This window comes from Diadema setosum, chromosome 9, assembly GCF_964275005.1.
Source record: "Diadema setosum chromosome 9, eeDiaSeto1, whole genome shotgun sequence".
Taxonomy (NCBI): domain Eukaryota; kingdom Metazoa; phylum Echinodermata; class Echinoidea; order Diadematoida; family Diadematidae; genus Diadema; species Diadema setosum.
The window spans coordinates 33242852-33257085 of NC_092693.1; the positions used below are offsets into that span (position 1 = coordinate 33242852).

General features: G+C 37.6%; 1 protein-coding gene across 1 annotated transcript in view; it reads left to right on the plus strand.

Moving 5' to 3' along the window:
* The first annotated feature begins 2382 nt into the window (after nucleotides 1-2382).
* Nucleotides 2383-14234, plus strand: part of LOC140233329 (metabotropic glycine receptor-like) — a 43063-nt gene continuing 31211 nt past the window's right edge. Inside the window, exons 1-2 of the mRNA XM_072313437.1 lie at nucleotides 2383-2967; nucleotides 3094-3239. Of these exons, the coding sequence (XP_072169538.1) occupies nucleotides 2383-2967; nucleotides 3094-3239 (731 nt within the window). The remainder of the gene's footprint in view (nucleotides 2968-3093; nucleotides 3240-14234) is intronic.

Consider the following 14234-nt stretch of genomic DNA (forward strand, 5'->3'; position numbering starts at 1 on the left):
TGCGTAATTGCTAAAATTGATGAAGTTTTTGTTTTGTTTTTTCGATTTTTTTTTTTTTGGTTGCAACTTGCAACTGATTGACAAATTGCCCTACATCGACGTTTTTTGTCATGGCTGCTATACAAAAACACTGATTAACTGAGTGCTTACTCACGTAAATTTAGAGCAATTTGTCAATCAGTTGCAATTAAAACAAAAACGACTCGAAGAATTAATTTCATCAATTTGAATAAATGCAATATATTAAATACATTCTCAGTTTCTGTGTCAGGGTCTTTGTACAGTATCTACAACGTCATGGATACTTCATAAGTACGTGTCCATACTACTGAAATGAATATGGGAAATGTTTTCAATACTTATTGCAATTACTCCTGTCAACACCAAACATAGCTGCTAGTGTTTCAGTTACGTATAGTTGTGACAAATTTATCTACCGCAACGCCCAGATACATTTTTTTAAAATAAAGTATCTATGAAAAAAAAAATCTAAATCTTCGCGATTGTATCCGAGTAGATTTCAAAATTAATGTTTATAACATTTCTGAGCTGTTTTCCAGTGCAGTTTTGTTGCAAGCTGCTTTAATGATATTCTTTGTGATGACATTTTGTATCATTTTTGACAGAAATTTATTTGAGAAACAAGCCACAGCATTATGAACACAAATATTATTATGAATAAAAAGCAATAAAAAGAAAGAAATGTACCCACATAGCAATAACATAGCTAATAGCATTGTCATGAAATATATAAGCAATTTCCAAAGTGTTGCTCTCGCTCACTTTAGCATGAAAACGAAAAAATAAAAAAGCAAAACGAAGATCAAGGCTGCGGCAAAATCACGAAAACGGAAGCTAATTGTCTGTCTACTTTGTTTTCCGTTTAACCTTAACTGCTACAATTTCAGCAGATATTGTCTCATCTTAATTCATGTCACTTAAACCACCTGTTGATAAGGATGCTGAGAAACACATTAAGTTGGTCGGTGATACGTCCTGCGAAATTAATGTGCAGCAGCAGCGCAGCTGCAGCTGTCGGTTCTTCACGAGTTGCAACCCCCAAAAGACGGTAAGCGTAATCACGCCCTCTCTTGACGTCAATATGAATAGTTTGGGTGCCGCATCCCGCCGGTGACACGACATTTTGATTTTGCTTCTGCGACAATGTGCTCCGGTCTTATTTTGTTTGAGGGTTACGGGTTAGGGTTGTGATAGAGTGTTATGTTTAGCTTGATGTGAGGATTAGGATTAGGGTTATGTTCGTGGGTAGAATTTATGTTCGGCTTATAATAGCGTGCAGATATTTCATAGGAGCAATTGTTGCAGGAGCAAATGTCATGGAACTGTCTCATCCAGCAGCAGCAATGAACATAGCAAGGTGGTATAAAACGTTGTACACATTGGAGTCAGGAATAAGGTTAGGTGTCATAAAAACAACATGAACAGTAATAGCCTTGTATTGACATTAGTCACGTTGATGAACGTTATAATGATTATGATAAGCGCAGCACAGCAGCAGTGAATAGATGACTTGAAATAATGACAACAATAGTAAAAAAAAAAAAAAGTGACAATGATGAACACCAGCTTACTCCATGGAGTAAAGATCCATGCTTTGTTTATCGGGGAAAAAATGATTGCCTAACTTCTAAGGGTGCTAAATTGAACTTGACCATTGTGGCCTACGAGCTCTCATGTAAATTGGAAATGGAATATATGATCATCAAATTAGATCAGATAAAGATAAAAATAGACAACAATAATTTATAATTATGTTATCAAAAGCTTTAAACTTAACCTCATCGAAACGATGAAGTCATCAGTACAATGTTGAAGTTCTCTTTTAACTTATCCTCTGAGATAACTATAACTTTAGCAAAGAGAACTTACGAGTGCTACTAGATTATCCAGGCTATAGACTGATTCGATGATTATGACATCATAGATTTTAGTCACAAATCCGTGACAATCGTCTAGGGAGGGAGACTAACACTGGCTTATTAATTTTACCGCCGGCATAGTTCGTTGCCCTGTCCATTCAACAGTGAGGTCAGGCGATCCGTTGTTAAGTGGTCTCCGCTTGGCGAGTAATCGAATCTAACAGAGCACACCATGAATTCTGCATGTGCGAGAAAATCCCGGTTGAGCTTCTGCATCGAATGCGTTCCGCACATTGTCAGAGACGTAGAGCGGATAGGGAATCGAGAAACAAGAATAATGATATGATCGTTAAAAAAAAAGACAAAGACATGTGACGTAATGGCCGTTGCTAGTGATATAAAGTGCGAGACGAGAAAGTACATAATGTCTTGTTTGCGCAGCTCAGCACTAATTCAAGTGACATGCCCTGACGCATTGACGTAGACCACAGCATCGGCGAAGATGTGTTTGTTGTGGTTTCTGCGTGTTTTGGTGTGTCTGGCGTGCCGTGCTCTGGGCTCCGCATCAGCAGCCGAGCACGCCGCCGTCGATCCGGTCACGAAAGCTTTGGAGTACGTCGAGCAGATCGCCCAGCAGAAGAACAACTGCTCCTTCGGTCCCTCGCTGGACCTGCAGTACGGAAAGTCGCGATGGACATCGCAGGCAGAGGTGGCCGTCAGGGCGGCCAACCTCCTGTCCACCCTCTCCCGCACCGGCAACCACATGCGAGGCGAACATCCCGAGGACGAAGATCTCCTCTACTCGATCGTGATATCGAACGTCAAGAACAACGACGACGTCTTCGGTTCTGCCATCGCCTTCCAGAGCGACTTCTATCGCGACTACGCCATCTTCTGTCCGTACGCCTTTAGAGCTCCCGATCAGATCACCGCCAAGGATCTCTCCATCGGCTACAACTACACAGAAGAGGAAACAGATTGGTTTCAAGTTCCTTTCAACTCCTACAAGGACTATCGACTCGCTCTCTTGCCAGAAACAATCACCTCCTGGGCCATAGACCGACTCAACGATGCTGCATCCTCCAGCGTCAGTAGTTGCAATCGACGACTGGGTAACTGTTCGTTTCCCGGCAACTCGAGTCAAGCCACCACCATCGTCGCGAAGGAGCCTGACACCACCATCGGACCGACGGAAGGGGTGTATTTCCTTGAGTCTATGAAGTTTGTTGATCTATCAGACGGCTACTGGACGAAGCCCTACTTCGACTGCGGCGGAGGGGACGTGTGGATGGTCACCTTCTCCGTGCCTTTCTTCTGGGCAGACCTAGATCCATCGGGGCTGGAATATTTCACCTTTGCGTAAGTAACACTTTGTGTCATGTCAAAAGCAATAACACATCACACTTATTAAAGAAGGATATATAAATGAAGAGTCTGATCTCAAAACGCGTTAAACGCCATTTGTAAACATTTTAGAGTAAGTCCATCATCATAGCAAACATGGCAAAACAAAACTTTTCGTATGATCTTTTCTGGTGAATTTCTTTCAATTGTGACAAAACAAGGTATGTTCTTTAAAAAGCTATGATTAGAAATACCCCTTTTTTCTCTTTTTTAGCAGCTTCAGCAGCAAATATCTCAAATTAGCAAGAATGGAGTTAACTTGTTCTGGAATAAAACTCTTCGAGTGTACCTCAATACTACATGAGAATCACTGAGAATAGGCCAGTGCAGAGTTAGCACATGGGCACATTGATACGAATGACCTTTTCTCTCTCTCTCTCTCTCTCTCTCTCTCTCAGTCAGTTAGGGACACTTCATTTGTTTTCAGAGCGAAATAATGCATGAGCGTTACGTAACAATTTATGGGATTCATTCATTCATTCATTTCATTTATTTCATTTCCAACAACATTTTCATACACAAAATAACACAACATCAATGCAATGTAGTAACAAAGAAAATTACGTGAAGTTGACAATACTACGCATCACAAAAGCAAAGTAAACAATGAAAATTGAATTGAAACTAAAGTTGCAGGAAATGGAGGAGACATGCTAAAAAGCTAAGCTTGTATTTTGCAGTCTCCTCGTGGACAAAAAGACTAAATAACATCAAAAAGCAATTAGCTAGACATAATATATCGGTGTACAACACTTACAGACCTATACATATGAACAAACAAACAAACAAACAAAAGGACAAACAAACACAAGCAACCTCTCTTGTAAAGAGAAGGATAGAGAGAAAAAAACAAAACACAGTAAAGGAAAAAGAGGAAAAGAGGAAATTATTTTGAAAGAAGAAACAGAAAGAGACAAGAGGACAGGGAAAGGCGAGAAAGGAGAAGAGATGAAGGGTCTATACCAGCACACGCGAGGCACATGATGCGGTGGATCACCGAGGTATATGTACATAATGTAGGAAAGGAATAGATAAAAGAAAAGAGTGAATATAACGAATATAAAAGAGAGCTCAGAATTAAGGCTAATTAAAATATAACTCATTCAACTATATAAGAATTTAAGAACGACTTCTTCAGTTTAAATGTGAATGTGTTTAAACTTAGAACTTGTTTCACACTATTATCGAGAGTGTTCCAAAATTTGGGGCCAGTAAAAGAAAACATGGATTTAGCAAACATAGTCCTAGTTAATTCATCAACTTTGTTCAAACAAAAAACGAACTTGTGTAGACCAAAATGACCAGAATAATCCATCAATTAACAATTGAGGAAGCATCTATTTCATTATTTTGCATTGAATGTATTAACAATCTCTCTCTATTGATCTTGTAAAATACCACTTTTACTATCAGGTGGATGTGCTGGCAAGCAGCATTTATACGGATTACATGAATAATGATAACATCACAAAATCTTATTATCCCAGTGAATTTAAAAAGCTAACATGCCTGTTGGTACGAATCACCTTCTTTTTCTGCTCATGCGCAAAGTGGAAGATGCCAACTGGCTTATTAAGTGAAGGCAGAAAGAGCAGTGCTTCTCATCAGCGAAATTTCAGGAAAATCGGACAATATGTTGAAAATGTATGAATGAGTCGTATATTTTGAAATCATTTTTTTTTTTAGACTTTGGTTAAATCACTGTGTCGTCGTCGCTATAGATAAGAAGATTACAACTATTTGATACGTCACAGTATGACATCCATTTAAACAGAATCAATTTCATCATAAAGAGAATTAATTTCATTTGTCATAGACAGTACAAGTAGGTGTCTACACATTCCTTCGGCTTGCTACTGAGATGAGTATGTAAAAGGAAATTTTATGTCATGTCCCCTATCCCCTTCTGAAAAGGGTAAATCAAGTGGTTTTTCTTAACGATGTTAAAAAATCGGTATAATAATGTACATATATATATATATATATATATATATATATATATATATATATATATATATAATAGTGTATTTGTGTGTGTACGTGTGTGTGTGTGTGTCTGTGTGTAAAAGAGAGTGTGTGTAAACATCTACATCTCCTATCTCACAGTTTGAAAAGTGTAAGTCAGACTGAATTAAAAAAAAAAAAAATCAGATGACCGGAAAAAAGGAACAATTACCTTTGAACTAGTCCATACATATAATTTTACTTCGGTAATTTTATGAGCTTATGAAACACGAATGTGTGGCGGTATGTGTGTGTGTGTGTGGGAGGGTGGATGGGTGTGGGTGTGTGAGGATGGGTGTTGAATGTAGTAGTTTAGTCCGTGTATATGTAAATGAGATGGGGTTGATGTGGCGAGGGGTAATTGACGGGGATCCGAAGGACAGACTGTATTTGGATTACTGATTTCATATACTTTTGAAAATGATGTTTGTATACCATGAGGTATGTAAATTTGTTTTGAGATGATTGACGATTGTACTGAAATTTTCAATAGCCTGTTTCATACACGTTCAAGTGGATGTTTATAATTCTTGCAATCGTAGTGTATTGAATGAAATCAAGTAGAGATTCCTGAAAATATATATGAATATATAAATATAAGATTGTATCTTTTCCTATGGGTTGATTTTTTGTTCATTTTCGTGCTGATTTCAAGTTTTTGAAAACTTCATAAATGACTATGAAATAATGATAGTCCTTCAAGAAAATGTAAATGGGACGGTATCCTCGCGATAGAAAAAAGGAGTGACTACTAAGTCAATATCGAAAACCTTGTACTCAATCTGTACAATTCTTCATTTTATTACTTTTTAGTTATCTGACATCTCGACCTCTTTCTCACACTCCGACCAAGGCCGTTTCAAATTCTTTAGTTCATATTCATATATAATATGAATATATATATCATAATGAAACAGCAAAAAAAAAAAAAAAAAAAAAGCTTTTCAACGTTGATTGGACATAAGGTAAACCTTAGGACTCCGCCTTGTATTTCTGCTTGAAGGTTAATTTCCGCATTATATTCGCCACTCAATAGATCCCAAGTCAAAGCATTCGAAGTCAACTACAATTCACACAAGACATGCTCACAAGACCAGTCACTACAGGATTGGAAATGAAATCAGTTTCCGTCGTTGTATAAAGAGATATGGATGTTGGTAGTAGACTGACTGAAAGCGAGTAACGGGGGAACGTGTTCCGGAGAAGCACGGGGAGTTTGATGCTGTCAAAAAGCCTCCTGAAGTCTTCAAAAAAGGGAGCAGATTCTGAACAGACGCTTGTCCTTGTGATGTGAATGGACTCGTGTTTTTATAGGAAAGTGCTTTAAATGGGCAGGTTTTGTGGAGTAGGGAAGTTTAATCAAAGTAATCGTAGAAGATGAATAGAAAGGCAAAGATCTGTACATTCACCGTGAAAGTTTGCATGTATACTTAGTGCAAATGGAAGAATGTATGTTTGTACACACATTCTTATCCTATTCTAACTTGCACATTCCTAATCAGTGTATCTGTGCCTTCTGATGATCTTCAAGCAAAGACAAAAGCAGAAACAAAAACAAAAACTGTACATTTTACACATATATGTCTATGTGAATAGACACATGCAGACATACAAATCAATACAGGTACAGAAAATATATAAAAGAGATTAGTCAAAACATGAGTGTAATCGCCTAAATTGCCATCACAGTGAATTTAAATGTGACGAGAAAAAAATATATAATACTACAGCAATACTTCTGTAATGCAATATAACTGACACACACACACACACACACACACACACACGAATACATAACCATAGTTATGATAATAGTGATTTTAATAATAACAGTAGTAATATAATGATGATTAATAATATTGATGATTTACAGTGCGAATAATGATGGTGATAATAACAATGCTCCTGCGGACGGTAAGACACGAGCAGACGGACTATGGACCGCAGTAATCATATCGTGTCCCGCTTTACCATATTGGATTTGATAATAGAGTTTGAACTCATGAAATATTCATCTAGCAAGTACAATTATGTGCGTTAGCTTGAGACGTTTGATATGGATTTTACTCGAACCGAAGCTGGTCTATGAGAGAATTATTAACTGGACTCCATTATCTCATATATTTCGAGTCCCTGGTGTTTTTCCCCTTTTTCAGACAATCAATGTTCTCTACATATATCATAATTGAAGCCTACTTGATAATCGATTTCATCGTTCAATGATCTCCTTTATACGGGGGTGGGGTGCCTCCAGAAGGGGGAACGTCTGCGTCAAAAATGATGGGAGTTAATCTGAAGGTAATTAACTGTCAATGCATTGTCGTAATTAGCTTCAGAATTATCGTAATAAAGAGATATACACGGTAGACCAAATTCGGCCAGATGAAGTACAATGTATAGGCATGATAGGAAGACGATAATGACGTAGGCCTATACATCGTTTTCTTTTCTTTAAACTTTCCGTTTCAGTAAGTTTTATTCCTCCACTTGTATGAAAGAAATCAGTATGGTAAAAAAAAAAAAAAAAAAAAAAAAACATTCTCATGAAAATATTTCATGGAAAATCTTAAAGTTCGCAGGTGGAGGAGATTGTTATCTGTAGGCAATTCGCCTGACTTGGATAACGATTTCTCGATAATATGATTTGTTACAGTTCTCTCTTGTTTACAACTGAAGGAACAAAACACATAATAATTCACAGAATATCAAAATACTATGAGCTCTCAGGTATTTGCAGTGTTATTTGACCGAGGAAGACAGCACAAGGGGGATATAACTAGACAGAAAGGAAATTAATGGACAAGAATTAGGGGATACCCGAAATGGAAAAGTTGAGATTCTCAGCTCTCAACTAATGTCTACAGTGTATCGGGTATATCGTTGGCTTTTGATGACGTCAGTCATGTTAGAGGCAGTTTTGATGGTACTCTTGGCCGTATCTTAATCATGTTAATTGATCCACACATGAATCCGGGTACTTTGTATAAAAAAAAAAAGATGACGCTCTCGTAAAAGGCTGACAGTTGTTGTTTTTGTTGTTGTTGCTGCTGCTGCTGCTGCTGCTGCTGTTGTTGTTTTGTTAATGTCGTTTTTATGTTCTGTTTTGGGTGTGAGTGTGTGTGTGTGTGTGTGGGTGGGTGTGTGTGTGTGTGTGTGTGTGTGTGTGTGTTTAATTATCTTATAACCCAGCAATGGATGACAGAGAGCGCTAGTTTATAAAACCATGTCCGTAATTGCCTAACGCATTAAAATTCTGCATGTTATATAGCAATGGACAACGATGTTGTTAAACTCACCCGAAAGACAGTAATGTCCTTGAAGGGAAATTGATTAATTACGAGTCAATTAACAATTGCAGCGTTAATACTCTTGACTCGCTTTTGTCAACTCAAACATGATTTTCATTACCCTGAACTCAATCTCAAAGACCCTTATTCAGTATCACCTTTCAGAAGCTCATAACGTTGCGTCAACAAAGAAGATGCTGACAATATAGCAGACTTATCGATTTCTGTGTTTGTTTCTTTGTTTGTTCACCAATATGTTTATGTCTGCTCTCAGTTTAGATCACTCGGCGGCCGCGGGTGCTTCATGAACTTGCAGCGTTTCACCATGAAAGATTATTTTTGGCTTGCATGCTGGGCTACAAATCAATAACAAAAGCACCATGCAGTCTGTCATAGCGCATGTGAATCTATCAAACCCAGTGTAATGAAATAATTACCCATAATTGTATGCATCCTCACCACTAGCACCGTCGCATATATGTCATTTTAATATGTCTGTATTAATACAACGGCTTTCAAGTAGAAGACGCTACTGCAATTTACATAAGAGCACAGGGACAGGAAAGCATAGCCGCTGTGGATAATTAATCCTCATCGTCAGTCGGAACATCGTTATTATGTTATCCTGGTTGGATCTCTATAAAAATGCATAGTATAGTCATAGAGTCTCACCTTCCCTAGTGAATGTATAAAATTCAATTAAGTCTGGATTAATTATCCAATTATGTGCGTTCGTCCAGAAACCCTGCGTCAAATCTCTTCTAATGAAAAAATAATTGCATGGCTGCATATAATATTATGTCGTTTTCATAGCTGACCGTGCTAGTGTGTATAGCGCTACATTCATTTGCGAACACACACACGAAAAGTACATTTACTGTGAGCAATGCAGAGTGCATAATCATATCGTGAGGATGATTCTATGATGAATAAACACCCATCCTCCCACACACACACACACACACACTAACAAGTTGCTTATAGATGGGTGAATTTCTCCCCCCCCCCCCCCCTCTTCATACGTACCGCATTCATCTGTGTTCACATGCCAGCAGAAACATGTCAGTTAAAATAACAGCGGTCGATGCAGTTACAGAAAATAACTATAAAAACTCTGGAACCTGTGGAATTTGTGCATTTGAGCAGATATGAGCTGCTCTGGCTCAGTGGACATGGCCACAGGCTGTCAATCAACGAGGTTTCTGGTTCAAGTCCCCTGGATGCTGCAGTGTACACCTTACTTGTTTATTACATGGTCTAACAAGCATTCACTGCATGCTCCTTTGGCTGCCTATCACAAATCATAAGATTACTTACAGGGATAATTTAGTATTGGTTGAGGTGAGGATTCAGCTTTCTTTTTTTTTTTTTTTTTAGTGAGACGATTTGAAACCACTTTATGAAAGTAATGAGCATGCAGTTCTACGAGGAATTCAAAGTTTATTTGATGAAATTGGTTTTGAAATGGCTGAAATAATGTTTTTACAAGGATAGGTTTGTTTTGGATATCTCAGTCATTTCAAAAAACGATTTTCAGCAAATGAATTTTGAATTCCTCCTAGAATTATATGTTCTTTCATATTTCAGAAGAGGTTTCTCATTATCTAAAAAAAAAAAACATTAAAAAGGTTGGATTCCTGAAGAACCATCTCAGCTGAAATTATATACCATCATTTTTACACCCATTATTAACGCTATTAAAGTTTGACATCCCCACCGACACTCACCCTCCCCACAAAAAAAACCCACCCCAATTAGATATGCTTTAACAATAATTTATAACCTTACTCTCCCCATTCATATGAAAATGATACCACCAAACTGACATCATCAGGAAGGTTACACCAATAAATCTATTGGCAGCGCAGGCTGACCATTTCTTCTTCCTGTCCATCTTATTCCCACTTGTCACCAGGAACACATTTCAAACGCTTCCAATTTCTATATGCATGTCATTTGAAACCATGCTAAGATTAAACCTTGAACGCTCTGATGGCTTGAAGAAAAATTGCAGAATAGGTATTAGAGTTGAGAGAAAAACGAATTACTAAGTAAAAAAAAAAAATAAAAATAAAAAAAAACATAAATGAAATATGCATTGTGGAAGATAAGTCATTCTTAAAATGTGGGAACATGGATTGAACTGGATTCTATGAAAGCTTAGTGTTGTCAATGACATTATAGTATTCATCAGTTGTGTGCATAAAACTTAAAAAAAAAAAATGGTACGCAGTCGGTTGGATGAGACCAGGGAGGTGGGATGAGACGTTGCCATAGTTACAATTGCTGTTTTGCGTGCTGTGCGCTTATTATCCTGTTAAATGCTAGTTTCGTCCCTCGCGGCTCTATATGTCATGTACATCCAAACCTGTAAACACAAAACAGATTGTGAATTTACAAACAGAAAGTTTCCATTCAATTTCTGTATTTGCATTCATCAACGCCAAGTCGGTTTTTGAGAAGACAATAACTGGCTTTACAGGGGCACTGCTCACAAAAATCGCACAGTGGCTCTAAAGCCCGAACCTGAATGTACGTCAACAATCAGTGTCTCCTATAGATTTTAGGATGCTTATGTACACTCTATAATGTCAAGAAATATGCTCGCCATCTTCCATATTCTTGTGTACAGATATATATGTATAGTTATAGATATATACATTATGTATACCTAATATCAATATGTATGCGTGTATGTGTTTATGTGACTGTTTATTCACTCTCAACTTGTGGAGCAGCAAACGTCATATTCACTTCCACTACATCGAATTCTATGAATACAAAATCATTATATTTGATATGAAAGAATAGAGTAATACAAATATTGATGAATATGCTGTGTGTCTGTATTTTTTATCTCCCCCTCTCCTCCTTTCCTTCTTTGTCTTTCTTTTGCCCGTTTCTCTGTCAATCGTTCCAGCCACTCTTGCGAAGGTTACAGTTCGTTATTCCGAAGGTTCATTATTCCGAAGAATCTTTATTCCGAAGGTTCATTATTCCAAAGGTTCGTTATTCCGAAGATTCGTTATTCCGAAGGTTCGTTAATCCGAAAATAGAATAAGGTTTGTTATTCCGAATGTTCATTCCGAAAATGCAATAAGACTTGTTATTCAGAAGGTTCGTTACGGACCCTATTTCATTTTCGATGAACGAGCCTTCGGAATAGCGAATCCCATTTCATTTTCGAATTAACAAACATTTGGAATAACGCCACAAATGCTCAGATTAACGAACCTTCGGAATAACGAACCTTCGGAATAACGCCACAAAATAGCAAATGTTCGGATTAACGAACCCTTTTTCAATTTTCGGATTAACGAACCTCTAGGTATAGGGAATTTGTGTGTTTTGGATTAACGAACCTTCGGAATAACTAACAGCGCCCCTTGCGAATGGGATGTGTGTATTTATTCTCTTTCTCGTTCTCTTTCTCTTAACACTAGTCGTTTATGTTTCCATGACTGCGCTTCGCAAATAAAACTAATGAAGACAACTTGAACATATATGCAGTGTATAATGCGACTGCTACTGGTAGAATATTATATTAAGGGGCTGCATAGATGTGCTGTTTAAGAAGTTTTAAGAAGGAAAAAAAAAGAAACGTCATTAGATATATGAGTACTGAAATACACATATCGTTATTTGATCTTGAGTTTCAACGATCCATTTTTTGAGCGTAAAAGTCCATTAACTTTTAATTAAATATTCCCAGCTATATATGCATTAATGGAGAGAGAGAGGGGGGGGGGGAGAGAGAGTGAAGGAGAGAGAACGACTACAAAGCGTTTTCGAATGTCACATGCACTTTAAAGAAATCGAAGCGGCCAGCATTTGTTGGTAGGCTAGTTCTACACGAAGAAAATATTCCCACACACACACACACACACATACATACCGACACATAAACATGATATGAAAATGCAGTATGTATTAAGGGTGTGTGTGTATGTGTGCGTGTGTGTGTGTAAGTTTGTAAGTTTGTATTGAGTACACACCCGCTTTTCAATTTGGCAAGTAACAATACATGTTTTTCAAATTTATCCTATAGTTTCAAGGCAATGGGAGGTTTCATGAATTATGGATTCAATTTCAAGACGAAAGCAGATCAGTGTAATGCCCAGCCAGAAAGTACCAGCCAGTTCATATATAGCTATAGCGTTGCCTCACTCTGAAATGTTTATCCCATTATGAAGAAACAAACAAAAACGAAAATGAAATAGAAGAATATGAAAAAAAAAAACAACACTCGGCTTCCAAAAGAAAGGAAATTGAAGCATTAATACGTTATACTAGGTATGGTCATTCCTGGCATTAATCGGCGACCCAATTCCACCATGCACTCCTAATTTGTGACCACCAATCTGCAATAATTGCCATGATCGACATCTCGACGCTACCATTCCAGTGTCTCTGAGCTATAAAAAGTGCATTTTGCAAGCTGACATGTACTCGTAATTGAAGTCAACGGTTTTCCCGATCCCGTGGTAATAACTTCACAATAGAAGAAGGAAAAAAAAAAAACGCAAACACAAGCACAATGTGAATATAATCAATAGTCGAGGTTACTTTTGAGCTCCTGTTACGCACCCATCGATGTAGGATGGTTGAGTGCTGAAATAAAGCTCCTTGAATCGCTTTGGTTTGATTTTGCTACAACACGCATTAAATTTCCTATAGACAACTGCAGTAGTTTCAGAAATACAAGTAGGCCCGATCCTCTGCACAGAGACCGTTTAATATCTGCTCCCTTGCAAGGCGTATGAGTAGAATTGTATAAAAACACTGTGTCAAACTGCAAATAACAACAAATAGTTCTTTAAATGTCCTGAATACCTTTATCATCCTCACAACTCTGAGAGTACTAGTAACGAAATCACTTAATGACAACATTGCTATATCATTTTGTAATGGGTATTCATATTTTATGCAAAACTCAAAACGAATCAACGAGGGAACATATTACAGCAGTAATACTCCTAATCACAAGAGACAAATCCTTACGCATTCGTATCAGATCCATGTTACATTGCAATATTTTTCTTGGTCATTACCAAAAACTGATTTTAATGATGAGACTACATTGACATCGCTGCATGACCACGGATGACAGATATAAACTTTATTTAGGCACAGAAGACCACTTTCAAGACAAAGACAAGTAAAGAAAGACAAGTAAAGAAAGAATCATTTACTTACTTCCGAAGTAAAAATGTGTCCGCCATGTTACGATTGTATAACCTGATCAAAACGGCTCTGCGGAGATGCAGGGCACACCAATAAGAATGTGAATATGACAAGAGTTAAATTGAATCGGACTGGGAAAGAACATAGTCCAATATTTCAATCCTGAGAAACATAAGTGAAACCAAGGACCACCTTCATGCCATCTTTTGTTATTGAATAGACTTAGGTACATGCGTACGTCATGTTACGAATGTAACGTGATCAAGGTGCCAATGCGAAGATGCAGGGCGCGGGAAAAAGAATGTGGAAATGACGAATTGAATTCGACTGGGGAAGAGCATAGTTCAATGTCTCAATACTTACAATCATAAGCGAAGGAAAGGACAACCTTCATGCGATCTTTTGTTATCAAAATAAAATTAGGTACATGTGTACGCCATGTTACGAATGTAGCCTGATCAAAAATGGCTTTGCA